This window comes from Hyla sarda, chromosome 5 (assembly GCF_029499605.1).
Source record: "Hyla sarda isolate aHylSar1 chromosome 5, aHylSar1.hap1, whole genome shotgun sequence".
In the NCBI taxonomy this organism is placed as follows: domain Eukaryota; kingdom Metazoa; phylum Chordata; class Amphibia; order Anura; family Hylidae; genus Hyla; species Hyla sarda.
Window position 1 is genome coordinate 72,751,903 of NC_079193.1, and position 24,968 is coordinate 72,776,870.

General features: G+C 45.7%; 1 protein-coding gene across 6 annotated transcripts in view; it reads right to left on the reverse strand.

Annotated features, from left to right (window-relative positions):
* Positions 1-523: 523 nt before the first annotated feature.
* MYD88 (MYD88 innate immune signal transduction adaptor) overlaps positions 524-24,968 on the reverse strand; it is a 31,569-nt gene continuing 7,124 nt past the window's right edge. For all 6 annotated transcript variants that reach the window (XM_056519667.1, XM_056519664.1, XM_056519666.1 and 3 more), the window contains exons 2-6: positions 18,937-19,365; positions 17,530-17,625; positions 13,425-13,605; positions 5,242-5,333; positions 524-3,628 (exon numbers count right to left, since the gene is read on the reverse strand). In XM_056519667.1, the coding sequence (XP_056375642.1) occupies positions 3,477-3,628; positions 5,242-5,333; positions 13,425-13,605; positions 17,530-17,625; positions 18,937-19,252 (837 nt within the window). In that variant the 5' untranslated portion in view covers positions 19,253-19,365 and the 3' untranslated portion in view covers positions 524-3,476. The remainder of the gene's footprint in view (positions 3,629-5,241; positions 5,334-13,424; positions 13,606-17,529; positions 17,626-18,936; positions 19,366-24,968) is intronic.

A 24,968-nucleotide genomic window follows, 5' to 3' on the forward strand; every position in this document is an offset into this window, starting at 1 on the left:
TAGTGAATTATTAATGTACAGCCTCATTGCATGATGGCTTTTGAACAGCACTGACCAGCTGTGAGACAATACATAGCGTGGGCCCTTAAGGAGCAAACCATTATACACATTTCCAAAGCAAATTCACCTACAACTATACAGTGGTCCCTCAGGTTACAATATTCATTGGTTCCAGGACGACCGTTGTATGTTGAAACCATTGTATGTTGAGACCAGAACTCTATGGAAACCTGGTAATTGGTTCTGAAGCCCCAAAATGTCATCCAAAAATAGGAAAAGGTGAGGATTAAAGAAAATTAAAGTAGATAACTAATACAGATAAAACAAATCCTTACATATAAAAGTAAGAAAGATCTGCTGGGAGCTGTAATCACTGTCTGTCAGTGTTTCCCAACCAGGGTGCCTCCAGCTGTTGCAAAACTACAACTCCCAGCATGCCCGGACAGCCGTTGGCTGTCCGGGCATGCTGGGAGTTGTAGTTTTGCAACAGCTGGAGGCACCCTGGTTGGGAAACAATGGTCTATGTAGAGGACAGGGGCTTCAGGGTCCTATACAGTACACACAGTGTCCCAAATGGAGCCCCCCTTACTTGGTGTCCAAAGGAGCAGCTAACCCTGGCACAGGTCAGGAGTAGTACAGAACTTGTAGTTCCTCCTTGTACTGTAGGGGGCGCTACCAGACACCAGTCAGTGCATGTACTTCAGTAATAGAGGCGATTTACCAGTGAAATGCCCATTCTGATTGGTCAGTTTCTCCAGTTGTGACAGGTATCACAGATCTGGACTGTCCATAACATTGTATGTTGAGTCTGGGTCCAAGTTACAATGGTCCAGAAAAGACCATTGTATGTTGTAACTATTGTATGTTGAGGCCATTGTAAGTTGAGGGATCACTGTATAGCAGTAAAGCTAGAACCTAAGAACAGGAGGTAGATTATGATGAACAGGTTATACCACATGGAGGCACATACAGTAAGACCTTTGGAAGTCCATGCATCTAAACTCAGTTCATATCACCATCTAAAGGACGTTGTCTATCCAATACTTATCTAATAACATATACATTTTTATTACTACTGACCGCTATCATTTTACCCGGCCAATAAGAATGTTTTACTCTTTGCCTTCTTCGAGCCATAACTCATCTAATTTTCCATCTACAAAGCACTATGAAGGCTTGTTTTTTTTTTTTTGAGGGACAATTTGTACTTTGTAACAACACCTTCATGCGCCATAAAATATTTTACAAAACTGAAATTAAATGTGCAGCTTTTAGGGGGTTTCCTTCTAACCAGTGCACTTTACAGTAAAAACAGAAATGTTATTATTCTGTGATTTAGTAAGACGATAGATTTATTTTACTACTTTTAAAACACTTTAGTAAGTATGCTTAAAATTGCCCTATAAAAATTTTATATTTTCATCTACAATACAGTATGATTAATTTTTGCATATTTATCTGTAGTTTTTATCAGTACAATATTGAGGTAGATGGACCTTTTTGATTGCATTTTATTTATTTTTGTTTTTTTTCTGATATGAGGTGACAGAAGAAAAAAAAATCAGCAATTCTGGTATTTTTTTTTCTTTTCATTTACACAGTTAACAATGCAGGAATAATATTGTAATATTTTATATAGTTTGGATTATGTTGCATGTAGCGATACCAAACACATTTATTTTTTGTATACTCTATTTTAAAAATAGGAAAAAGGGGAGAAATTTGTATTTTTAGACTACTTTATTGTTCTTTTTTCACACTTTTTAAAGGGGTACTCTACTGGAAAACATTTTCTTTTAAATCAACTGGTGCCAGAAAGTTGAACAGATTTGTAAATTACTGTCTGACCACAGTGCTCTCTGCTGACACCTCTGTCCATGTCAGGAACTGTCCACAGCAGGAACAAATCCCCATAGCAAACCTCTGTTGCTCTGGACAGTTCCTAAAATGAACAGAGGAGTCAGAAGAGAGCACTTCTTGTCAGACAGAAAGGAAATTCAAAAATAAAAGAACTTTCTGTGGATTATTATACAGCAGCTGATAAATACTGGAAGGATTAAGATTTTATTAATAGAAGTAATTTACAAATCTGTTTAACTTTCTGGCACCAGTTGATTTAAAAATTTTAAGTTACCAGTGGAGTACCCCTTTAAGTCCTCCCAGTGCTTTTCTAGTACAGTGTGGTGCCGGTCACTTAGCCTTCTAAATCGTGTGATCACTTTAGGAGCATTTAAGGGGTTAAACTAATGACATTAGCGTGATGGCTGATGTCAGTGATTGATGTTGACTGTAGGCTAATAGCTCTAAGGCTTCATTCATACAGCCGGTTGTCTTCGGCAGTGTGAAGCCCGTTATTTTAGGATCGAGAAAAGACAGAGGAAAAAAATAGTGCTTGACGACTTTTTCTCTGACTTTTCTCTCTGAAATTAGCGGTGCCCGACGAACCACATTGACTATAATGGGGTCAATCGGGATCAGTTATTGGACGTTATGACCAGTCAAAATTACGGCCGTCAAACGGAACAAAAAAAAAAAAAGGGAGTCTGATGGCCTTACTGACGGGGAATATCAGCAGTGTGAAAGGGGCCTTAGTGTGCACATGTTGTACAGGTACTTGACATGTCACCAAGGGGTTGTTGCTAGTTGTCTTACAGCCAGAGAGATTACTTTCCTTTCCCTGCTGTTATCTCAGAAGGATTTATCTTTCCCTAAGTAGCAGCTAAAATAGGACATTTGTTTCTAAATATCTAATTAGAAAGATGCTTCATTGTGCATAAAGGAAACAAATAAAAAAATGTTGTGTAGGTGTCCATAGCCTTTGAGTTACTCTCTACATTATTATAATTCACAAAGTCCCCTACAACAGCAATGATGACGATCTTTAGAATATATACATTCAGAAGTTCCACCACCCTAAGTTAGCAAACATTATAATATAGTAGTAGTAGAGGCCCATGCACACTATAGAAATTCAAATAGGAATTTAATCAGCAGATCGGTGGCGCCTCAAATCTGTGCTTATTTTGTGCATATTTTAAAGTGGAAACAAGCGAACAAAAGAAAATACCATAGAACATGGGCTTTCTTTTGGCAGAATCCAGATCCACAATGGGACTTACATAGTATGCATTGAGCAGTAGAATCCCATTGAGACCAACGGGATTCTGCTGCAAGCAGAAAGAACTTATTCAGAGCGGAATATCGGTAGTGTGCATGGGCCATAATGTATATATTCTGTATATATATGTTCTCTGATTATTAGTAGTTTCTGAGATCCAGAACTGCACTCTGTTGTAGGTCTCATTTAAACAGAGGGAAGGTCTAGAACTTTATATCTTCTGTATTTTCTTTCCTTTTTTTTTTTAAAGGCACATATGTTTTGCATAGAAGGTCAGCTCCAATATAATGTAGGTGGATATACCTCTGTTTTAAAACCACAACCATTTTAGTAGGGGTGACAATAAATTGGCTTTCACTTATTTCGTAAGTGCCTTGGCAAGTCTGTCCCAGAACCAGCCCTGGATATGAGGGTTTGTGTAGTCACACACAGTGATGAAACGAAGGATGCTGGGAAATGGTCTCTTCATGGGTTTATATTTAACTGGGATCAGCCTTCTCTCACGGGCACCTGTGCAGAGGAAAGCAATGACATAACATTTTCATTATTGTATACGTGTAACCACTTCATCTTCACAGCAGATTGGTTTGCCATAACTAAAAAATTATAGATTATTCTCCAGGCTCAAGGAGGAAGAGCCAAGCTGCTTAAAGGAGTACTTCAAGGTTAGACACTTATCACCTATCCAGTGTCTGATAAGTGTCTGATCTCGGGGGGTCCAACCGCTGGGACCTCCACAATCTCCCGTACGGGGACCCGGTATTGCTCGCAGCCAATGCACGTGTCGTTTACCTCACTGAGGTTGACAACTCGCCCACTCCATATGGCTTTATGGGAATCCGCCTCTCCGCTTCCGCCTCTCCCATAGATACATTGAGGGGGCGTGTCGACCACGGCATCACGCTGCAGCCAACACGCTTCCTGCACGGGAGGGCCACGGCAAAGCCTGCGTATAGAGGATAAATGTCTAATACTGCAGATCTCCTTTAAGTGTCTCAGGATTGCTTGCCTCCTGGCTTTACCTTCCCTCCCTGGTTTACAGCACCAAGATCTGTCACCTGATCCCATGCAATGTTGTGACACTTAAGCAGCTCATCCCAGCATCCTTAACACTTCAGCCCATGGAGAAAATAATTTTATAAGTTGTGTAAAACCCATCAACACTAACAAAGGTATGTTGCACTATTCCCTATCTGACAGTGTCTGCAGTTCATATCATAAATAAGAACTGAAAGCTTTTCCTTTAAAGGAGATATCCAGTGGTGACTCAGTGGTGAGCAACTTATCCCCTATCCTAAGGATAGGGGATAAGTTGCAGATCGCGGGGGGTCCGTCCGCTGGGGCCCCCTGCGATCTCCTGTACGGAGCCCCGACAGCCCGCGGGAAGGGGGCGTGTTGACCTCCGCAAGAAGCGGCGGCCGACACGCCCCCTCAATACAACTCTATGGCAGAGCCGAAGCGCTGCCTTCGGCAATCTCCGGCTCTGCCATTGAGATGTATTGAGGGGGCGTGTCGGCTGCCGCTTCGTGCGGGGGTCGACACCCGCTATCTGGGCCGAGAGCTGGGGCCCCGTACAGAGAGATCGCAGGGGGCCCCAGCGGTCGGACCCCCCGCGATCTCAAACTTATCCCCTATCCTTAGGATAGTGGATAAGTTTTTCACCACTGGACTACCCCTTTAAGGTGATGTTCACATCTGCATTGGGGGTGTCGTTTGCAGTCTCTGTAGCAGATTCTGTCAAAAATCGTGGCCAAAATAGTGAAACTTGATATATTGCTAGTAACACATAAAAACAATAACTTGTACTTACCTGATGCTAATCCCCTGCCAAAGCCGTTCCCTGATGTCAGCACTTCCTCTTCTCCATCCCAACAGTTAATCAATGGCTGAGGCAGGTCAATGTTGGGGCTAGTGATTGGCTGGGCAGGAAGAACAAGCAGCGCTGACAGCAGGTAACTGAACCATTGGAAAGGCACCAGCAGAGGATGTGCAGAGGGTAGGAATTTTTTTTCATGTTATATCGAGACCCTGCACCCTTTTACATATAAAAAAGTATCCTGGAAAATGCCCCTTTATCTCTTATACTATAGATATTGTTGGTTATTTACACAGAAAAAACATACCTGGCCCAAGGCTGAGAGCAAATTTGGTCTGAAAATCACATTCAGTGCTGTCCAGGTAATCATCAGATATAACAACCACCATCTTCCTACACCTGTAAAATAGACATTATTCTCGTCAGAGTTTATGTACTTCCTATGAAAGGGGATTCTAGACCTTAAAAGGAAACCTAAATAGGAATATATAGAAAATAGGAGAGGCTCCTATCTGCTAGTAACCTTGATCCGAGCAACTCAAATGGCGCCTATACCCATGGTGTCGGAAAGTTAAAGTGATTAAAAGGAAAATTTTAGACATTTCTTAATTAATTGTTTAACCCCTTGCCGCAGAACGCCGGGTTTTTACGGCGCTTCAGCACAGGAGGGTTAAGAAGTGAGCTCAGGAGCTGAGATCGCATCATACCCGCATAGTCCCGGCTGCTATCAGCAGCCAGGACCCATGGCTAATGCCGGACATCGCCTGTCCGGCATGAACTCTTTAGACGCGGCGATCAACTTTGATCGCTGCGTCTAAAAGTGAAAGTAAAACCATCCCAGCAGCTCAGTTGGGCTAATCGGGACATCGCGATTTTATCGCGATGTCCCAAACAGCTGGGACGCAGCAGGAGGGTGCCTTACCTTCCTCCTGCACGTCCGAACAGCGATTGATTGCCAAATATATGAATATAAAAATAGGAGTAAAAAGCGATCAAAAAGTCTGATCAAAACATGAATGGTACCGATAAAAACTTCAGATCACGCCGCAAAAAATGAGCCCTCAAACCCCCTGTACATGGAACAATACAAAAGTTATAGGGGTCAGAAGAGGACAATTTTATACATATACATTTTCCTGCATGTAGCTATGATTTTTTTCCCGAAGTAATATAAAAATCAAACCTATATAAGTAGGGTATCATTTTAATCATATGGACCTACAGAATAAAAGATAAAGTGTCATTTTTAATGAAAAATGTAGAAACAGAAGCCCCCGAAATTTACAAAAAGGAGATTTTTTTATGCTTACCGTAAAATCTCTTTCTCGAAGGATCCATTGGGGGGCACAGACCATGGGTGTATGCTGCTGTCACTAAGAGGCTTGACACTATGGCAATAAGAAAAGTAGTCTCCTCCCAGGAGGGTATACCTGCCCACAGGCACCTGAGGTAATCAGTTTTAGTCCCAGAGCAATAGGAGAAGACCGACAGGTCAAGAGAAAACCACAGACTGTCCGAGCAACCAGAAGAAAAGGCAACTGAACACACATTCGGACAGATAACTGAAATAAGAACACAGAAAAAAAAGGTGGGAGCCGTGTCCCCCAATGGATCCTTCGAGAAAGAGATTTTACAGTAAGCATAAAAAATCTCCTTTTCTCTATCGGCTCCATTGGGGGACACAGACCATGGGACGTACCAAAGCCGTTCCTTTGGGTGAGTAAGGAATCAGACATGTGGACGGTGGGACCACCGCCGTCTGCAACATCTTACAGCAAAAGAGTAGCATCAACTGATGCGAAGGTATGAATCTGGTAGCACCTTGAGAAAGAGTGCAAAGACAATCACACGGACGCCTTACAGAACTACAAGGCCTAAGCCACGTAGCGGAGGGCCCAGGATGCCCCGAAAAACGGGTGGAATGAGACAAAACCCCGAAGGGTGGGATCTTCCCCTTGCAGCGGTAAGCTCCCAAAATGGTTGTCTTGTCCAACGACCACAATAGGTTGTGGAAAAAATGCTTCCAGGGATGAGAAGGGGCCGGACAAAAGGACGGTAGGACGATGTTCTCATTGAGATGAAAAAGCCAAAACCATATCAGGTAAGAAGGACGGACCTGGATGTAAAACAAAACAACTTGTCCTGGTATAAAACCAGGAAGGGAGAATGGCAGGAGAGAGCTGCCAGCTCTGACATCCTCCTAACAGAGGGAAGAGCAATAAGGAACGCCACCTTCCGGGGAAGGAAGCGAAAAGAAATGTCCCTGAGAGGTTCAAATGGGGGGCCTTGCAGGGCATCTAAGACCAAGTGCAAGTCCCAAGGGAAAAAAAGGGGGCTGATAAGGAGGGGCAGCTTGTGCCACTCCCCGAACTAGGTTCGGACATGATAATTGAATGCCAGAGAACGTTGAAAAAGAATGGAAACGGCCGAATCTTTGACCCCCTAAGGGAGCTGAAAGCCAACCACGACCGGAGAAAAAAGGTTCACACCAACAGAAATAAGACCGCCAGGTATGGTGGTAAATCTTTGCAGAGGAAGGCTTGTGAGCCCTCAGCATCATGCGAACCACTTGGGAACAGAAACCGCAGGTACTCAGAACCGCTGTCTCAACCACCACGCCGTCAAAAGCAGAGACGGCAAGGCTGAGGACTGGCTGAGAAAGACCACATCCCAGAGACGCCCGGAATGAGAGCGCTGAGATGGCCGGAAACCTGAGTTCTGCCCAGAAGGGAATTTCCCAAGAAGCAAGCAGAGAAAGGAATGCCCTAGGCCTCAACATGTTGAAGGGGAAAAGGGCTTCTCGAGGGACCAAGGCCCCAGGCTGGCCGGTCCTTGAAAAACACCTCCCCAGCCCGACAGAGTGGCAGAGAGCGTCAGGAAGGAGCACCCCCCCAAAAAGCAGGGGTGGGGGGGAACTAAGCCACCATAGAAGGGACCGACAAGACTATCGAGAGAGAACGATCTTGCGGTCGAGTGACAATGGAGACCTGTCCCACCAGAAGAGAATCACCAGTTGAAGAGGTCGGTGATGAAACTGGGCAAATGGCACAGCCTCCACGGCCGCCGATAACCGACCCAGGACATCCATGCAAAAGCGAATGGAAACTGGAGCAGGGTGCTGAAGTCGTCGGACTCTTGATAAGAAAGTCAGCCGACTGGTCGGCGGAGTCGAATCGGGCAGAGGCCGCGTCGAACTGGAGCCCCAGGAGTGCGGTTGGACTTGTCCCGATTGAGCATCCAACCGAAGTGAGACAAGGTCTGGAGGTGGAGACTAGGACTCTCCAGGATCTGGGCCCTGGCTGGAGCTCTGATCAGGAGGTTGTCCAAGTAAGGAATCACGGAAACAACTGTTGTCCGTAAAAGGGCTATCACAGGCGCCAGGACATTGGTAAAGGTCCGCGGAGAAGTAGTCAGACCGAAATGGAGAGCCACAATAGAAAATGACCGTCCGGAACTGCAAAGCGGAGGTACCGCTGATGACCGGAACAATGAGATGTGGAGGCAGGCATCCTTGATGTCCACCGAGGAACGAAAATTCCCCATGAACTAGGGACGCCAACACCGAACGGAGAGACTCCATTCGGGATGGGAAAGCAGAAGATGCTGGCTGAGATACTCGAGAACCAAGATTGGGCGAACAGAAACACCTTTCTTGGAGACCACAAGAGGTTGGAATAGACCTTGAAAACGTTCCCCTGAAGGAACCCGGACAATTACTCCCTGGATAAAAAAAAAGGAGCTGGATCCTCAATGTGCATGGTCCAGGCATCCCAGAAGAGTAAGAGGCGACCAACCACCCGAGAAAGGTCGGTGGGTGTGGGCGACCCGTCAGACCGAGGAAGGCCTACGGTTGTCTGATGGGGCCGTAAAATGGCCGGAACGGATAGCCGACCTCCGGGAGGGACAGGTCCGGAAGGAGGGAGCCCTCTTCCCGTGAAGGCGCCCGGCTGGACCCTTTGTTGGTACCCTTTGGGGGCACCAAAGGTCCGCAGAACCTGAAGGAGGACTTACGACGGAAAGCGGTTCTGTGAGCCTTATCCAGAGGTAATAAAAGAACTTTTCCGCCCGTCGCCTCACTTCCTGAAGGCGGCGTCCACATTCCAGGCTTTAAGCCACATGGAGGGACGGTGGCTACCAGGTAGCTTGTGGCAAAGGCAGCATACTGGCTTCGCATGGAAGCAGAACACAGAAAATCTCCAGCTGCGGAGCATCGGAGAGCTAGATGAAATAAATCCTCCAAAGGGATCTTGAAGACTACCCTGGCGAAGATGGGAGACCATACTGAAAGGGCCCTAGACACCCAGGCCGAAGCAAAAGCAGGAAGATCCTGCTGTCTCAAAGGCAAAGTTTGCCAAAGTCTCCACCTTCATGTCAGCTGGATCCTTGAAGGCAGCCGCATCAGCCAACGGCCAAGTAGGCACCTTAGAAAGGTGGGAGACCGGCAGATCCAGTTGGAGAGGAGGTCCACCGAGCAATGAGGTCCTTGGCGAAGGGATACCGCGCTTGAACCTTCTTCGTTTCCTGAAACTTCTTGTCAGGGTGCCTCCAGGCGGATACCAGCAAGGCGTAAAATTCAGCGTGAGAGGTGAAGGTCTTGGGTGCCGGTTGGGCACGAAAAAGGAGACTTCTGGTTCCTGGGTCCTTTAGCTGAAAGGTGTCTCTTATGGCTGAAACCAACGAGTACACCACATCAGGCATCCGTACGTTCCTTTGAGTCGGAGGCCGAATCAGAAACCCCATCCACAAGTTCTCCGGGTGAATGGGAACGAGGTGAGGCAGCCCTGGAGGTTGGGCACAATGAAAGGAAACTTCTGGAGCCACGTCCGAAGTTCCTGGTCCTCTAGATGGAAGGTGTCTCTTATGGCCGAGACCAATGAGTGCACTATGTCCGACATATCCGTGCGGTCCTCTGAATCAGAGGCCGAATCGGAAACTTCATCCACAAGATCTCCAGGTAAATGGGAACGTGTGAGGTGGCCTTGGAAGAGAAGGAGACGGACCTGGTACGCGGGTCTGGAGAGCCAGAGCGGCGACCATGGGACCGTCCTCTAGGGGAGCAACGCTTGCTACAGGGCGGAGTAACAGGGCGATGCCTGTGAGGGGAGCGCCCGTGCCTGCCAGAAGACTCGGAGGATGAGTCAGATGAAAAACACCCCTGCGAGAGCGTCAGTATTGGGGGAGAGCGGGACCCTCCGGAGGGCCAGGAGGGCCACTCCAAAGCAGTCACCACATAACGGGAGACCTGAGCCAAGTCGGATATAGACTGGGGGAGGGAGAAAACCCAGGCTGGAGGGGTGGCCAAACCCACCGGGTCTGGAAGACAACCGGGGTAGAATAGCAGGGGGGTCTTGGGGAGCAGGCAGAGCAAGTGGGTTCAGCAGAACCGGGCATTTTGGAGTTACAGCATTTACAGACAAAATGGGAAACTAACGCTCCAGTTGTCTGTTTAGAGGGAGGAACAGTTCTGGGCACGGACATAGTGAAAAAAGAACTCTCTCACCCAAGTCTGTGTACCCAGGGCAGCTGCTGTGAGGAGAACTCCGCTCTAGTGTAGATAGAGAAGGGAGAAATGCCGGCCAATAGCAAGAGAGGGGCGTGCCAGAAGCAGGGGCATTGCTGATTGGCCCCTGCTACCATAATCGCGCACACAGCGCTGATTGGTGGTCATTTCGCGCCCCTAGAAGCTCCGGTGGCCTGGGTGGGCGGAGCTAAAGCACACCGGCCGCCGAAATTTCAACAAGAAACACAGTAATGGCGCCCGCTCCTTGCCCCCAACGCACATGTCCTTCACATATGCGCTCGCGGGGAACTGAGCGGGCGAGACGCCGCCAGCAGCAGCCTGCTGCCGAAAGTGAAAGTAAGCCGGCGCTCCGTGCGCCCGCATAGAAGAACGCCGCGGCTGTCAGATGCTTAAAGTAAAAAACCCACATCTGTTTGAATGAAATGTCAAGTAAGCTGTGCCACATCCAAAATGCCACTGCTCACCCCAGTAATAAAGAGACCCCCTTGTCCAGGCCAGCCCCATTAGACCCTGAGAAAGGTGGGCCAAAACGGAGGGTCTCCAGAGGTTGCAAATCTGCACCTAAGGGAGAAAGTGAAAAATACTCACCTCAGTCAGAAGAACTTCCCTAATGAAGTCTTCTATGAAGCTTTCAGTCAGCCTTTTGTCACCTGCATCACGCCGGGCTACCATGTGCGAGCGAGGCGAGCAGGGAGATAGGGGGACCCGGACCCATGAGGTACAACCCCAGGCGCTGACCGTTGGCGAGAGGGGGTTAACAGCACATATACGTAATGTCTGTGCCCCCTCAATTGCAATGGGGAAACAGTGAGCCGCAGTTCCTGAGTCCCCACCTGAAAACAGGAAAGAAAAAGGAATAAAAAACTAACACATCCCTAATCTAGGAAAATAATAAAACATAAGACCTGGTCTGGAGAACTCCAGACCATGTCCACCTCCTTAAGACACTAAGCTAAAACTGATTACCTCAGGTGCCTGTGGGCGGGTATACCCTGCTGGGAGGAGCCGACTTTTCTTGATGCCATAGTGTCAAGCCTCCTAGTGACAGCAGCATACACCCATGGTCTGTGTCCACCAATGGAGCCGATATGAAATGGCGTTTTTTCTTCCATTTTGTCTCAAAATTAAAAAAATTTCGGTTTCGCCATAGATTTTTGGGTAAAATGACTGATGTCATTACAAAGTAGAATTGGTGGCGCAAAAAATAAGCCATCATATGGATTTTTAGGTGCAAAATTGAAAGGGTTATGATTTTTAAAAAGTAAGGAGGAAAAAACGAAAGTGCAAAAATGGAAAAACGCTTAAGGGGTTAAAATATGTAATGTGCTCCGTGATGCACAGGGCCCTTGTGGGTCAGCGGGGACACAAAATACAACTTAATAAATTATAAAATGACATAGATAGCATAGAATACATTATAATATAAAAATGTATAATAAAATACAATCAATATAATAAATAGTGGTGCACGTGTCTTTTGAATAGAAACGAATATGTAAAGTGCAGAATTGTACTGTTCAATGCGCTGTTTGTAGAATGAGTGGTATCCGTTGGCAACAATGTAACAATTATTGCATGGTAACAATGTAGCAATGTCTGGTATACTAGCAGTGTTTATGAGCAAACAGTAGCAATGTTAAGTATACTTGCAGTACTGAAGAGCTGAAGGATAGATTGCTGCTTAGAGACTCGGCCGTCTCATAAAGTTAGCGGTGATAGTGGGCTTCAATGATGGGGACTGCAGCGCTTCAATGAGCCGTGAATTTTTCCAAATCGCGTAGAATGTGTGGAGAGAATGTTCAAATTCACGGTCCTATTATGTGTGGCATATGCTGATAGAGACTAAGCCGTCTCAGAAGTTACAGCAATAATGAAAAATCCAGTTTTTTTTTGAAGCTGTACAGGTAATCCCCGATGTGGTAAAAGGGCATGTGGCGTCCTCTTGGCCGTGGCAATGCGCATAAGTACCTGGGGCTTAGCGGATGCCGTATAAGCATAATAGCTGTATTCCAATATAGAGGCTGGATATATGTGGCGTTAATAGCCGAGCTGGACGCATTTCAAGGCCTCCATAGGACTTTTCTTCAGCAGCTTTAAGATGTGACTATTGTATTTTGTGTCCCCACTGACCCACAAGGGCCCTGTGCATCACGGAGCACATTACATATTTTAAACAATTAATAAATGTCTATCCAGTATTCAAGATCCTGAGCCTCAATTTTCCTATTAATCACTTAAAAAGGAAAGCTGTCATCAGTTTCACCTGCACTGGCTTGTTGGTACAGACCCTGAAGACAACAATACTTACCTGATCCCGTTCTATGCCCCAATTCTCACGCTATCTTCTCCGATATCTTCTGTTCTGAGGCAGACTTGGAGCATGGGTGGGGCTTCATGACATCACCGCTTCCCCTTCTCTTCTGGCTCCTGCTGCTAAGCACACAGCAGCGGTGACGTCACGGAGCTCTGCCCACGCTCCAAGTCAGCCCTGGAACAAAAGATACAGAAGAAGATAGCGTGAGAACGGAGCAGGGAACGCGATTAGGCAAGTATCGTCATCAAATAAAAAAGTTATAGGGGTCAGAAGAGGACTATTTAAAACATACAAATTTTAATACAAAAAGTTATAATTTTTAAAAAGTAGTAAAATAAAACAAAAGCTATATAGGTTGGGTATCGTTCTAATCGTATGGACCTACAGAATAGATATAACATGTAATGTCTACTGAAAAGTGCACTGAGTAAAATGGAAGCCCCAAAAGTTGCTGAATTGCTTTCCCCCCCGATTTCTTCACATAAATATCTTTTTTCATTTTGCTGTAGATTTGATGGTAAAATGAGTGATTTCATTACATAGTACAGTTAGCAGAGCAAAACACAAGCCCTTATTTGGGTCTGTAGGTGAAAATTTTAAAGCGGCAGCAAAGTTCTGTCACAGGTGTAATCTTGAAGAGAAGCACCATACTTACCTCTTTTCTATAAGCTCACTTGTTATAGACCACAGGCATGTTCCCGGGAGAACATCCCTATCAAACACACACAGCTTTAGTTTATGTTCAGTCTGCTCCAATCGGCTGATCATCTCCTGCACAAACTTTATATCCTGGGGACAGTAGCAGATGAATGCATCAAAATTTTCTGGTGTTTGTCCTGCAGAATAAAAAATTAAAAAGTACTTCTATTTGATCTTCGAAAATAAATTCTAAATGATAGTTAGAAACAACATACGGTAATTAAAATATCTGGCACTGCATAAAGTTGTCTGCGCAACAGAGGATTTTCAAACAGCCTATGTTGTGCTGATGTGAGTGATGCAGGTCAAAGCCGGTTGTGCTCTATCCTGTCTGGCACATAACGCTTCCACACAATATTCCTGGCCTGATGAAGTAGCTACGAAACAGCTGTCGCACCTTACTGGGAGAGGTCCCGGCATCACCGCCCGCTGCGGATCTAGCTGCACCATGCACTTTGTTATGATGTACGAATAAAGGAACGATTTGTTCAGCTTAATGTGGTGACTGCCATCCTTAAAGTTCTTACCAGGAATATAATTAAAAGAGGTTTTCCCATCTCCTCCATTGGCTTTTTCCAGCCCCCTCTGGCCTGTTTGCGGTGGCTGAAGTTGGTCAGCAAAGCCAACAGCAGCAAAAGCAAGGAAGTTACACAGTGGGCCTCATTTACTAAGCTGAAACCGACCGGTTTTTGTCTGGTTATTTTGGCGAAGAGTGTCTGAGACATGTCTCCGCCAGTGTGCGCCTGAAAAATCCAACAAACCAGACATTGCACTGTGAAAAGGCGCAAAGGGGGCGTGGTCTGTCGCAAAGGGGGCGTGGTTTCACAACCCAACCAATTTACTATGGAATTCACAGAAAATCCTGTGGGTAAATGGCTGGAAATATCGACCTAGAAAAAGCTGGTCAGAAAAGGTTCCTGACTTTTCCCAATAGTGAATAGAGAGGAATCCTGCAAGTCTGAAACAACTTTTCCCATATAGTAAAAACCCGAAACTCTTAGTAAATGAGGCCCAATTTGTGTTACTCCTGTTGACTTTATTGGAAGTTACACAAACTGCATAGCCCCGTGGGCTACTCTGTTTATGCGACTTCGGTAGTAATTTTTGTGCAAGATAAATAATGATATTTTATAGATTGGGTCATTTTATAGCTTGGGTCATTGTGTAGGTTTTTACATTTTTTATTTATTTTTATTAAACATTAATTTTTATTTTGGGTGAATAATTTATTTTTTTCTTTATATTTTATTGACTTTTTAACTAAGCAGACCTTCACATGCCATCCTCTGATCACTGATAAAATACACTATAATGTATAATTCTTGTCAGCATTAAGCTAACAGGCAATCTAGAGGCACATACAGAGCAGGTCAAGGGGCTTTTAAAAGGTCCCAGGCTGCCATGCAAACCCACAGACACCCAGCAACCGCGTAGCCAGGTTGCTGGTTGTCTGACAAAGCCCTACAAATTCATTATATTGCTTGGCCATGTCACTGACAGCAGAGCTCCTGCGATCCCAGGATGGGAGACCCACTGCGGGCTGTTAAGTTGATGCCATGAAAAGGAGTCAGCATAGTCCAAGTCAACTTGTAAAAACAACATGCATGAGCGGTCACTAGGGGGTTAATATCCTTTTTTGGTTTGTAAATGGTATCAGTCTTGTTTACATTCATAGACCCCTGCAGACATTGTCCTGTTCTCTGCTACAGTTGTCTACAAATGAATCCACTTTTGGCAATTCTATATGAACTAAACACATCAGTAGCGCAATGTTCTCTCATCCCACAAGGTTTGATAAATCAGCCTAAAAAAAGACTCAAAGATGAACAACAGACCCAAGTCAGTCTGGGTTTTCATTCATGTACTAATTCTATAGCTCTGCTTGCAGTCAGTGAATGAAAACAATCATTGTGATTAAGGATGCCCTGATACAGATACTGGTATAGTTATCGGTACAGATACTGGACATTCGCACAAGTACTTGTATTCGTGCAAATGTCCCCAATACCTAATCAGATACCTGCAGGCGGGAATCAGAGATGGCACTGTGCACGCTACCTAACTATGCAGAACGCTCGGCAGATAAGCGCATGTCATAGCCGCGACTTGTAGCTAAAACCGAACATCACCAATCGCAGTGATGTCCGACATTAACCCTTTGTGTCTAAAATTCCTGAAATTAACTGCCGGTTAGCTCAGGGATACTGATTGGGATCACCGCAATTTCCTCATGGTGTCCCGATCAGCTGAGAGGACAGCCGGAGGTCCCTTACCATGCTCTGTGCCGGCCGATCGTGGCTCCTATACTGCAGCCATCCATAACGGGCAGTAGTAAAGGAGCGCAGATAACAATGATCAATGCTAAGCCATGGCACAATATTGATCTGTGTATGCAATCTACAGATTGCATGTAATAGTTCCCTATGGGGGGGGGACAAATGTGTAAAAAATTATAGTAATAAATGTGAATTAACCCCTTCCCTAATAAAAGTTTGAATCACCCCCCTTTTCAAAAAGGAAATTATTTTTTTAAAATAAATATATATATCTATATCTATATCTATATATATCTCTATATCTATCTCTATATCTATCTATCTATCTATCTATCTATCTATCTATCTATCTATCTATCTATCTATCTATCTATCTATATAGTAGAGAAAAGAGTGGCACTGGGTGGGATTTCAATCCCAGGATCCAGGCGGGTACAAGCAGTACAATTCCAAAAGCAGGGCGACACTCCAGCGAAAAAATGGTTTTATTCACCCAAAGTGAAAAGAGACGTTTCAACATACTCAAGGAGGTCTTTTTCAAGCTTAAAAAAGACCTCATTGAGTAGGTTGAAACGTTGTTTTGAAGAAAAAAAAAATTTGATATATATTTATTTATATATCCCTCTTACTTATAAAAACTAGGGATCGACCGATTATCGGTATGGCCTATATTATCGGCCGATAATCACGATTTTGGGCATTATCGGTATCGGCAATTACCTTGCCGATAAGCCGATAATGCCCCGCCCCCCGCACCGCCCCCACTGCACCGCGACCGCCACCCCCCCCGACCTGCCGCACCCACGACCCACCGCACCCCCCACCGTGATGTATACCGGTATGGATTTTTGCCCATACCACTATACCGGTCGGGCCCCTCCCCCACCCTCCGAGTCAATAAAAAAATTAAACGTACCCGTAATGGGGGTGGTCCGGGCCATCCATCCTTCCTGTAGTGTCCGGGGGCGTTCCGGGTGAAGAGTGAACCGGTCTGGGCTGTCCTTCTTCTCCGGGGTCCTCTTCTCCACTCCGGGCAGGCTCTGGCCTAGTACACGCTGCATAGACGCCGCTACGCCGTGACGTCAGGTGCGTCGCTGCGCACGGGCGTCACTGCGCAGCGGCGTCTATGCTGCGTTACGAGGCCGGAGCCTGCCCGGAGTGGAGAAGATGACCGCCGGAGAAGAAGGACAGCCCGGACCAGTTCACTCTTCACCCGGAACGCCCCCGGACACTACAGGAAGGATGGATGGCCCGGACCACCCTGACAGGTAGGGGAGAGAAGCGGGTGGTGGCGGCGGCCTATGGCCCCGCAAAAGCCACTGCAGATCATTGAATTAAAGCGCCCGCTTTAAATCAATGATCTGCAGCGGTGTCGCAGGGGGTTAAATAGCCGATAACTTATACTGGAATATTGGTATAAGTTATCGGCTATCGGCCCTAACCTGCACCGATTATCGGTATCGGCCCTAAGAAAACGATATCAGTCGATCCCTAATTAAAACTAAAAAAAAAATTTTAAAAGCCCTGTCACATGACATAGAAAGAGTATCGGAAATTGGTATTGGCGAGTACTTTAAAAAAAAAATAAGAATCAGTACTTATATTCCGTCTTAAAAAGATGCTATCAGGACATCCCTAATTGATATCCATTCAATGGAAGAAAACCTGTACAAATCAAGTTCTCCAAAGTTGGACAAAGTTACATAATTGTTTTATTATAAAATTAAGCTTTTATTAACATGAAACTAATAAAAAAAATGTAAATCCTTTTAAGCAGTCACAAACCTGAGCTCTCCACTCCCCCACTGCTGTCCACAGTATCAACTTGTAAGGGTGGTGGCACACTCCCCCATTTCCTTAAATATTTCTTACAGTCCGACTCTGGAGGATATAATGATATCAGTTATTAATATTGGGGAATAAAGACAAAGAAGACTTCAAGTAATATAAAGAAATTGTATACTGCACCACTGGTGCTTTAGTATAGCTTAATGTAAGTAGTGTTCCTGGTAATGAGTTCCTGCTCCTAAACGAGTGTGCCCCCAGCTGTTGAAAAACTATAACTCCCAGCATGCCTGGACAGCCAAAAGGCTGTCCGGGCATGCTGGGAGTTCTAGTTTTGCAACAGCTGAAGGCACCCTCATTGGAAAACACTGCTCTAGAGTCTGCTCTTCCATGCATACTTTTTTTTTTAGAAAACTTTAGAACCAAATAAAATAACTTGTTTTGTCCCACCAGGATGAGCTATATTTTATACATTATATAAAATATAAAACCGTGAGCAGACCAGAAAAATGCTTTCATATTACTAATTATTTAGGCCAAAGGCTGTCCTGGCATTCTGGGAGTTGTAGTTTTGCAACAGTTTGAGACAAACTGTTTAGAAAACACTGATTTACATGATAAGACGTCGGTGACTTTATTAGGATTAGGCTCCTTTCACACTAGGACTGTTGCTCCGTTACCAACGGACATTAATGGCTTTTTTTCCCCCTACTTTGGCTGACATTAACATCTATTATTATAACGGAGCAAAATGGGAGTTATATCGGGCAAAGAGGATCCCATTCACTTGAATGTGATTCCTCTAACATCCGTTATAAGTCCCGTTATGATAGCGGGAGAAAAAGACATGACATGCACAAATTTTTCTACTGCTATCTTTCTAATGGACGTCACCTACCGGACAAAAACTGTAGTGTGAAAGGAGCCTTAACTGGAAAGAACTATTCCAGCATGTTGAAAACCCTCTAAAAATATATGAAAAAGAGTTATTCCCACCTATTGCTAGGATGTGCTATCATTTTAGGACTGGTTAGACTTTGACCTCTGGAAACCCAACAATCCAGATAATAAAAGTATCCAGCACGGTGCTGATCCAGGGCTGCGGCCCCTTCAGTCTTTCCCTGCACATTATGTAGGTGAACACTGCAACACAGCTCCATTCAAATGAATAGGGCTGATGGAAAATCCCTGCAGAATCGGGTGACCAGCAGCCCCACCTAGCAAGAAAGGGGGCACATTGTTGAATCCGTCTTGCAGCCCCTTTTTTCACAGGATTGGGGGGGGGGGGGGGGGGGGTCCCAGCATTTTTTGTCCAGAAAATGCTCCTGGACAAAGTGCATGACCGGAACAAATCCTAAGATGTAAATAAATCATACAGATGTCTATTAGAAATGTAATGCAACATACCTATTAAAGGTGTAATGTCTGTAAGAATATCATGCCTCTCTATTTTCCTCAGTAGTTCCAGGAGTTGCCCAACTGATACCTTTGAACACTTTTTCTCCCAGTCTTCCAGAACAGCAAGAGTTGGGTTGGGGAGCATCTGAAAATTCCTGATCTCCAAATAGTTATAATCCATTTCCTCTGCCAGAAGAGTCCATCCTGCAGCCACCACCGTGTCTGGGTTCAGGTACAGAGACAGCCGGTGTCTAGTATTATAATTTAATGCTACCAGGGGAATTGAGGACATGGCAACCTCATCCAAACTTGACCCACAAGCCATGGTCCTGCAGTTACTGAAGAGTAAATTTCCGTCCCGGCCTACAGCGCTGTTCGCTAAATCATTCACATCTGGCTCAGGATTTAAATCTGTCTTTATTTCTTAGAACAGTATACCTGAAATGTCAAATAAAATAATTAGATAGAATAAAACTCCAAAAATATATATTGTGCTAGAACAAAGTGTTGTCGCTCTCTAAGGATGGAACTCTGCTTTGCATGCACAGTCTTTTCCTGTATAGTTCCTATAGAATGGGAAATTTCCCAGCCTCAAACAGAGGATCTGTAAGTCTAGACAAAGCTCACGCATGGACCCTGGACATCTTTGTGAAAAACTGTCTTAAAGGGGTACTCCGGTGGAATTTTATTCATTTATTTTTTTAAATCAACTGGTGCCAGAAAGTTAAACAGATTTGTAAATTACTTCTAATCAGATAAATGTTAATCCTTCCAGTACTTATTAGCGGCTGTATACTACAGAGGAAATTCTTTTCTTTTTTTTCTTTTCTGTCACGACCAAAGTGTTCTCTGCTGACACTTCTGTCTATGTCAGGGACTGTCCAGAGCAGGTGAAAATCCCCATAGCAAACAGAAAAAAAAGTAATGCTAAAACGGACTAGCCATTTGTACTGCTTACATGCAGCCATCAAACAAGATGCTCTTCTGGCTCTACTGCACAAACAGAAGAGTGACATGGTGCTTTGTGTCAACAATCCTAAAGAGCCTTTCACATGGGCTGAACAAGCCAGTGATTGCCCCAGGAGCAATCACTCATTTGTTAGCCAATCACTGGAAACGTCAAAATCATCATTGGTTTGAAGTACATGTAAACAGGATGTTTGCCAGACAATGACGCAAGTGTAGGGTTGCATGAAAAACCCTGCAATCATTTGTGTGGCCCTGGTAGAAAAATGAATAAACCATGTAAAGCACCCATTAAATGAGCACCAATCTGCCAGATGGGTCTGCCCTTCCACAAGGGCCCTAAATGCACCACAAGAGTAAAGAAGAACACGTCACTCACTAATCTTCTGCAATTCTAACCTTCAGATGCAGAGGGGACAGATTGCACATGAAATGACTAAACTCGCATTGTTGAGGCCTCCATAGCCTGGTGTGATTTACCAGGCTATAAACAGCTTAAGGCCTTATGTTTACAGGACTTCATGTTCTGCTGTATTCATTAAGCCAGGACATGGTCCGAGGGCCCAGCCAGGGAAGGGCCCGCTGCTACTATTGGGGATCCAGGACACTTGCCCCGGATCCCCAGGCAGCAGAGCGCTGCTTTCAGTGCATACGGCATCTGCGGCCTACACTGAGAGGAGATGTGACCTCAGCCACCATGCAGTGTAGGCGCCAGTGACGTCACTCATCGCCACCTGCACTGTGAAGCAAGAAGAATGCAGCCAGGCGGTAACACAGAGAATATCGATGTGTGGAACAGGTCAGTATCTGTTTTTGTTTTGTTTTTTTACTTATGTTAACCTGGCACAAAAGGTGGTGGTGGTAGTGGAAGGGTCTACCTACCTACATACCTGCCTAATTACCTACATACCTGGCTATCTACATACCTGGCTACCTAAATAGCTACCTACATACCTGGCTACCCAACTACCTAATTACATACCTGACTACTTAATTACCTAGTTAGCTATTTACATGCCCGGCTACCTAACTACATAGTTAGCTATCTTTTCTGTGCAGGAAACCAAGGAGGGTATTACTACAGGTCAGGGCCTATACATGGGGCAATTGGGTAGACGAGAGGAGGTCACTGGAAAAATGCACAGTCTAACATGTTTGTCATGCAGATGTTGAGATAAGTTTTGCTGGAAGTCGACATTGTGGTCTGATCTGGACAGAAAAGAGGACACAGCCGATCAGATAAAAGACATCTGTGAGTTCCCTAAATGTAACTGTAATCATATATATTATATATCTCAATTATATGGTATACAAATTATGTGCACAGCTGGTATCTACCTCTATATGGTCCTGTATATAGTCACACATAGTATACAGATCCTGTGCACAGCTGGTATCTACTAGGGAACGACTGATTATCGGTTTGGCCGATATTCACGATTTTGGATGTTATCGGTATAGGCAATTACCTTGCCGATAATCCGATAATGCCCCTGCACCGCTGCCCCATTGCCTCCCCCATCCCCGGTTTTATAATTACCTGTTCCCGGGGTCCGCGCTACTTCTGGCTCCTGCTGCGTCCTGCATTACGCTGCACAATGAGGAGTGACGTCCTCAACGCAACGTCACCGTCAGTGAGCACAGTGACAGCTCAGGACGCCGTTGGAGCCAAAAGTAGTGCGGACCCCGGGAACAGGTAATTATAAAACTGGCGATGGTTAAGGAAATGGGGCATCAGCAGCGGTCTCTGGCCGGAGCGGTGGTTGGACTAAGGACCAGCAGGGGGAGAGAAGTGGGCGGCGGGTGGGGTGCTGAAATAGCTGATAACTTATACCGGAATTTCGGTATAAGTTATCGGCTATCGGCCTTAAAGTCCACAGATTCTCGGTATCGGCCCTAAAAAAACAACAACAATATCGGTCAATCCCTAGTATCTACCACTATATGGGCACTGTATGAGGAAATACTGGTCTGTGTATAGTGGTTTTATTCAGTAATGTATGGTGGTATTATCCAATTATTGTGTGGTGGTATATATTTCCTCCTTGTATACTGCTATTACTGGTCATGGAAAATTTTTCTTATCTAGGTTAACATGTTTTATACACACACATATAAGATCATTTTAGTTTGTGTGTAGGGGACGGGCATGAGGAAGAATTTGGGTGCAATAGGACGAGAGTCCCCCCCTGCTTTATTTGGTCAGGGGCCCTGAGTGTTGTCAGCCCGCCCTTGCATGAAGTATTTATTCACTAGACAAATGTTTCTCAAGCGCAGCCCTCAAGACCCCCTCAACAGGTCATGTTTTGTGGATTTCCTTAGTCTTTCACAGGTGATATAATTATGGTCAGTGAATCAGACATCACCACAGTTATATCACCTGTGAAAGACTGAAATCCTGAAAACATCACCTGTTGGGGGTCTTGAGGGCCGCGCTTGAGAAACTCTGCACTAGAAGACTTTTATTTTGCCTTCTACATAATTAAGCTGTTAAAAGAACAAACAACAAACTATGTCTCCATATGAAATCAAAGACAAAAAGGTATGGTAAAAGCTCTGTATACATGTGGTTTAACACTGCCACAAGTGTCATAGCATGTCCAAGATAAACAATATCCTTTAGTGACGCTAGAGACTGGGAGCATCTCTTCCCCCGAAATGGGCACAATAAGTGATATTACCCACAAGAGGGTCCTATATACAGAGGGCAAACTACCTATGGAGGGGTCCAACATACAATGGGAAAGCAATAATGGGGGGGGGGGGGTTGGTCAAACTACCTCCAGATTGACGAATTGTGTATCCAGTTATTGTTCTGGCAAACTCCAGTTGTCCATGTATCACATGAACGGCCATCATCTTAAAAGTGTCAAACTACCTAATACTACATTTCTCCTGTGGTCTCCACTGCATAGGAAAATGCTGGGAAGGCCACGGATCCCATTGGCAAAATCAGCTGTTTTCTGGGGATCAGGAGCAGCACCTGGAGTGATCATCTGTCACATTTACAAAGTGTGAGGCTGTGAACACATAAAATAGCAAGGTTACTGTGGCCCTATGCATTCACCAGCACAGCAGACAGGGAGGATATTGAACACTTTTTTGTGAAGTCACCCATGGCCGGATACACCATATTTCAAAAGCCCCTTTAAAGATATGTTGCAATCTAAACTGGCAGGAAGCCTCAACATGTCTAGCCTGTCATATGAGACTTGTACCCAGATTCATGGTGAAACAGGTTGATAGTTATGAGTCTAGCCATGTTCCCTGCATGTAGGGGCATAATAAATATATATATACAGTGTTTGTTATGAGCAGCTCAACATAAACTGCAGCGTAATAGGAGCTCATCATTTAGGTCCAATATCGAGATAAACATTATAATAAATCCACAGATCCAGAAGTCCCTGCCCTTAGACATTATCTGTTATCACATGTGCCCATAAAACCTGTTTATACATCCTCTAATGCGCAGCTGAATACACAGACTACAACCCTCAGTCACATCACCTGCCTGTGACAGCTCCACCATACTGAGAGGAGGAACATCACCAGCCTGTGACAGCTCCGCCATACTGAGAGGAGGATCATCACCTGCCTGTGACAGCTCCACCATCCTGAGAGGAGGAACATCACCTGCCTGTGACAGCTCCGCCATACTGAGATGAGGAACATCACCTGCCTGTGACAGCTCCACCATCCTGAGAGGAGGAACATCACCTGCCTGTGACAGCTCCACCATCCTGAGAGGAGGAACATCACCTGCCTGTGACAGCTCCACCATCCTGAGAGGAGGAACATCACCTGCCTGTGACAGCTCCACCATCCTGAGAGGAGGAACATCACCTGCCTGTGACAGCTCCGCCATACTGAGATGAGGAACATCACCTGCCTGTGACAGCTCCACCATCCTGAGAGGAGGAACATCACCTGCCTGTGACAGCTCCACCATCCTGAGAGGAGCAACATCACCTGCCTGTGACAGCTCCACCATCCTGAGAGGAGGAACATCACCTGCCTGTGACAGCTCCACCATCCTGAGATGAGGAACATCACCTGCCTGTGACAGCTCCACCATCCTGAGAGGAGCAACATCACCTGCCTGTGACAGCTCCACCATCCTGAGAGGAGGAACATCACCTGCCTGTGACAGCTCCACCATCCTGAGAGGAGGAACATCACCTGCCTGTGACAGCTCCACCATACTGAGAGGAGGATCATCACCTGCCTGTGACAGCTCCACCATACTGAGAGGAGGAACATCACCTGCCTGTGACAGCTCCACCATCCTGAGATGAGGAACATCACCTGCCTGTGACAGCTCCACCATCCTGAGAGGAGCAACATCACCTGCCTGTGACAGCTCCACCATCCTGAGAGGAGGAACATCACCTGCCTGTGACAGCTCCACCATCCTGAGAGGAGGAACATCACCTGCCTGTGACAGCTCCACCATACTGAGAGGAGGATCATCACCTGCCTGTGACAGCTCCACCATACTGAGAGGAGGAACATCACCTGCCTGTGACAGCTCCACCATCCTGAGATGAGGAACATCACCTGCCTGTGACAGCTCCACCATACTGAGAGGAGGAACATCACCTGCCTGTGACAGCTCCACCATCCTGAGATGAGGAACATCACCTGCCTGTGACAGCTCCACCATACTGAGAGGAGGAACATCACCTGCCTGTGACAGCTCCACCATCCTGAGATGAGGAACATCACCTGCCTGTGACAGCTCCACCATCCTGAGATGAGGAACATCACCTGCCTGTGACAGCTCCACCATCCTGAGAGGAGGAACATCACCTGCCTGTGACAGCTCCACCATCCTGAGATGAGGAACATCACCTGCCTGTGACAGCTCCACCATCCTGAGAGGAGCAACATCACCTGCCTGTGACAGCTCCACCATACTGAGAGGAGGAACATCACCTGCCTGTGACAGCTCCACCATCCTGAGAGGAGGAACATCACCTGCCTGTGACAGCTCCACCATCCTGAGAGGAGGAACATCACCTGCCTGTGACAGCTCCACCATCCTGAGAGGAGGAACATCACCTGCCTGTGAC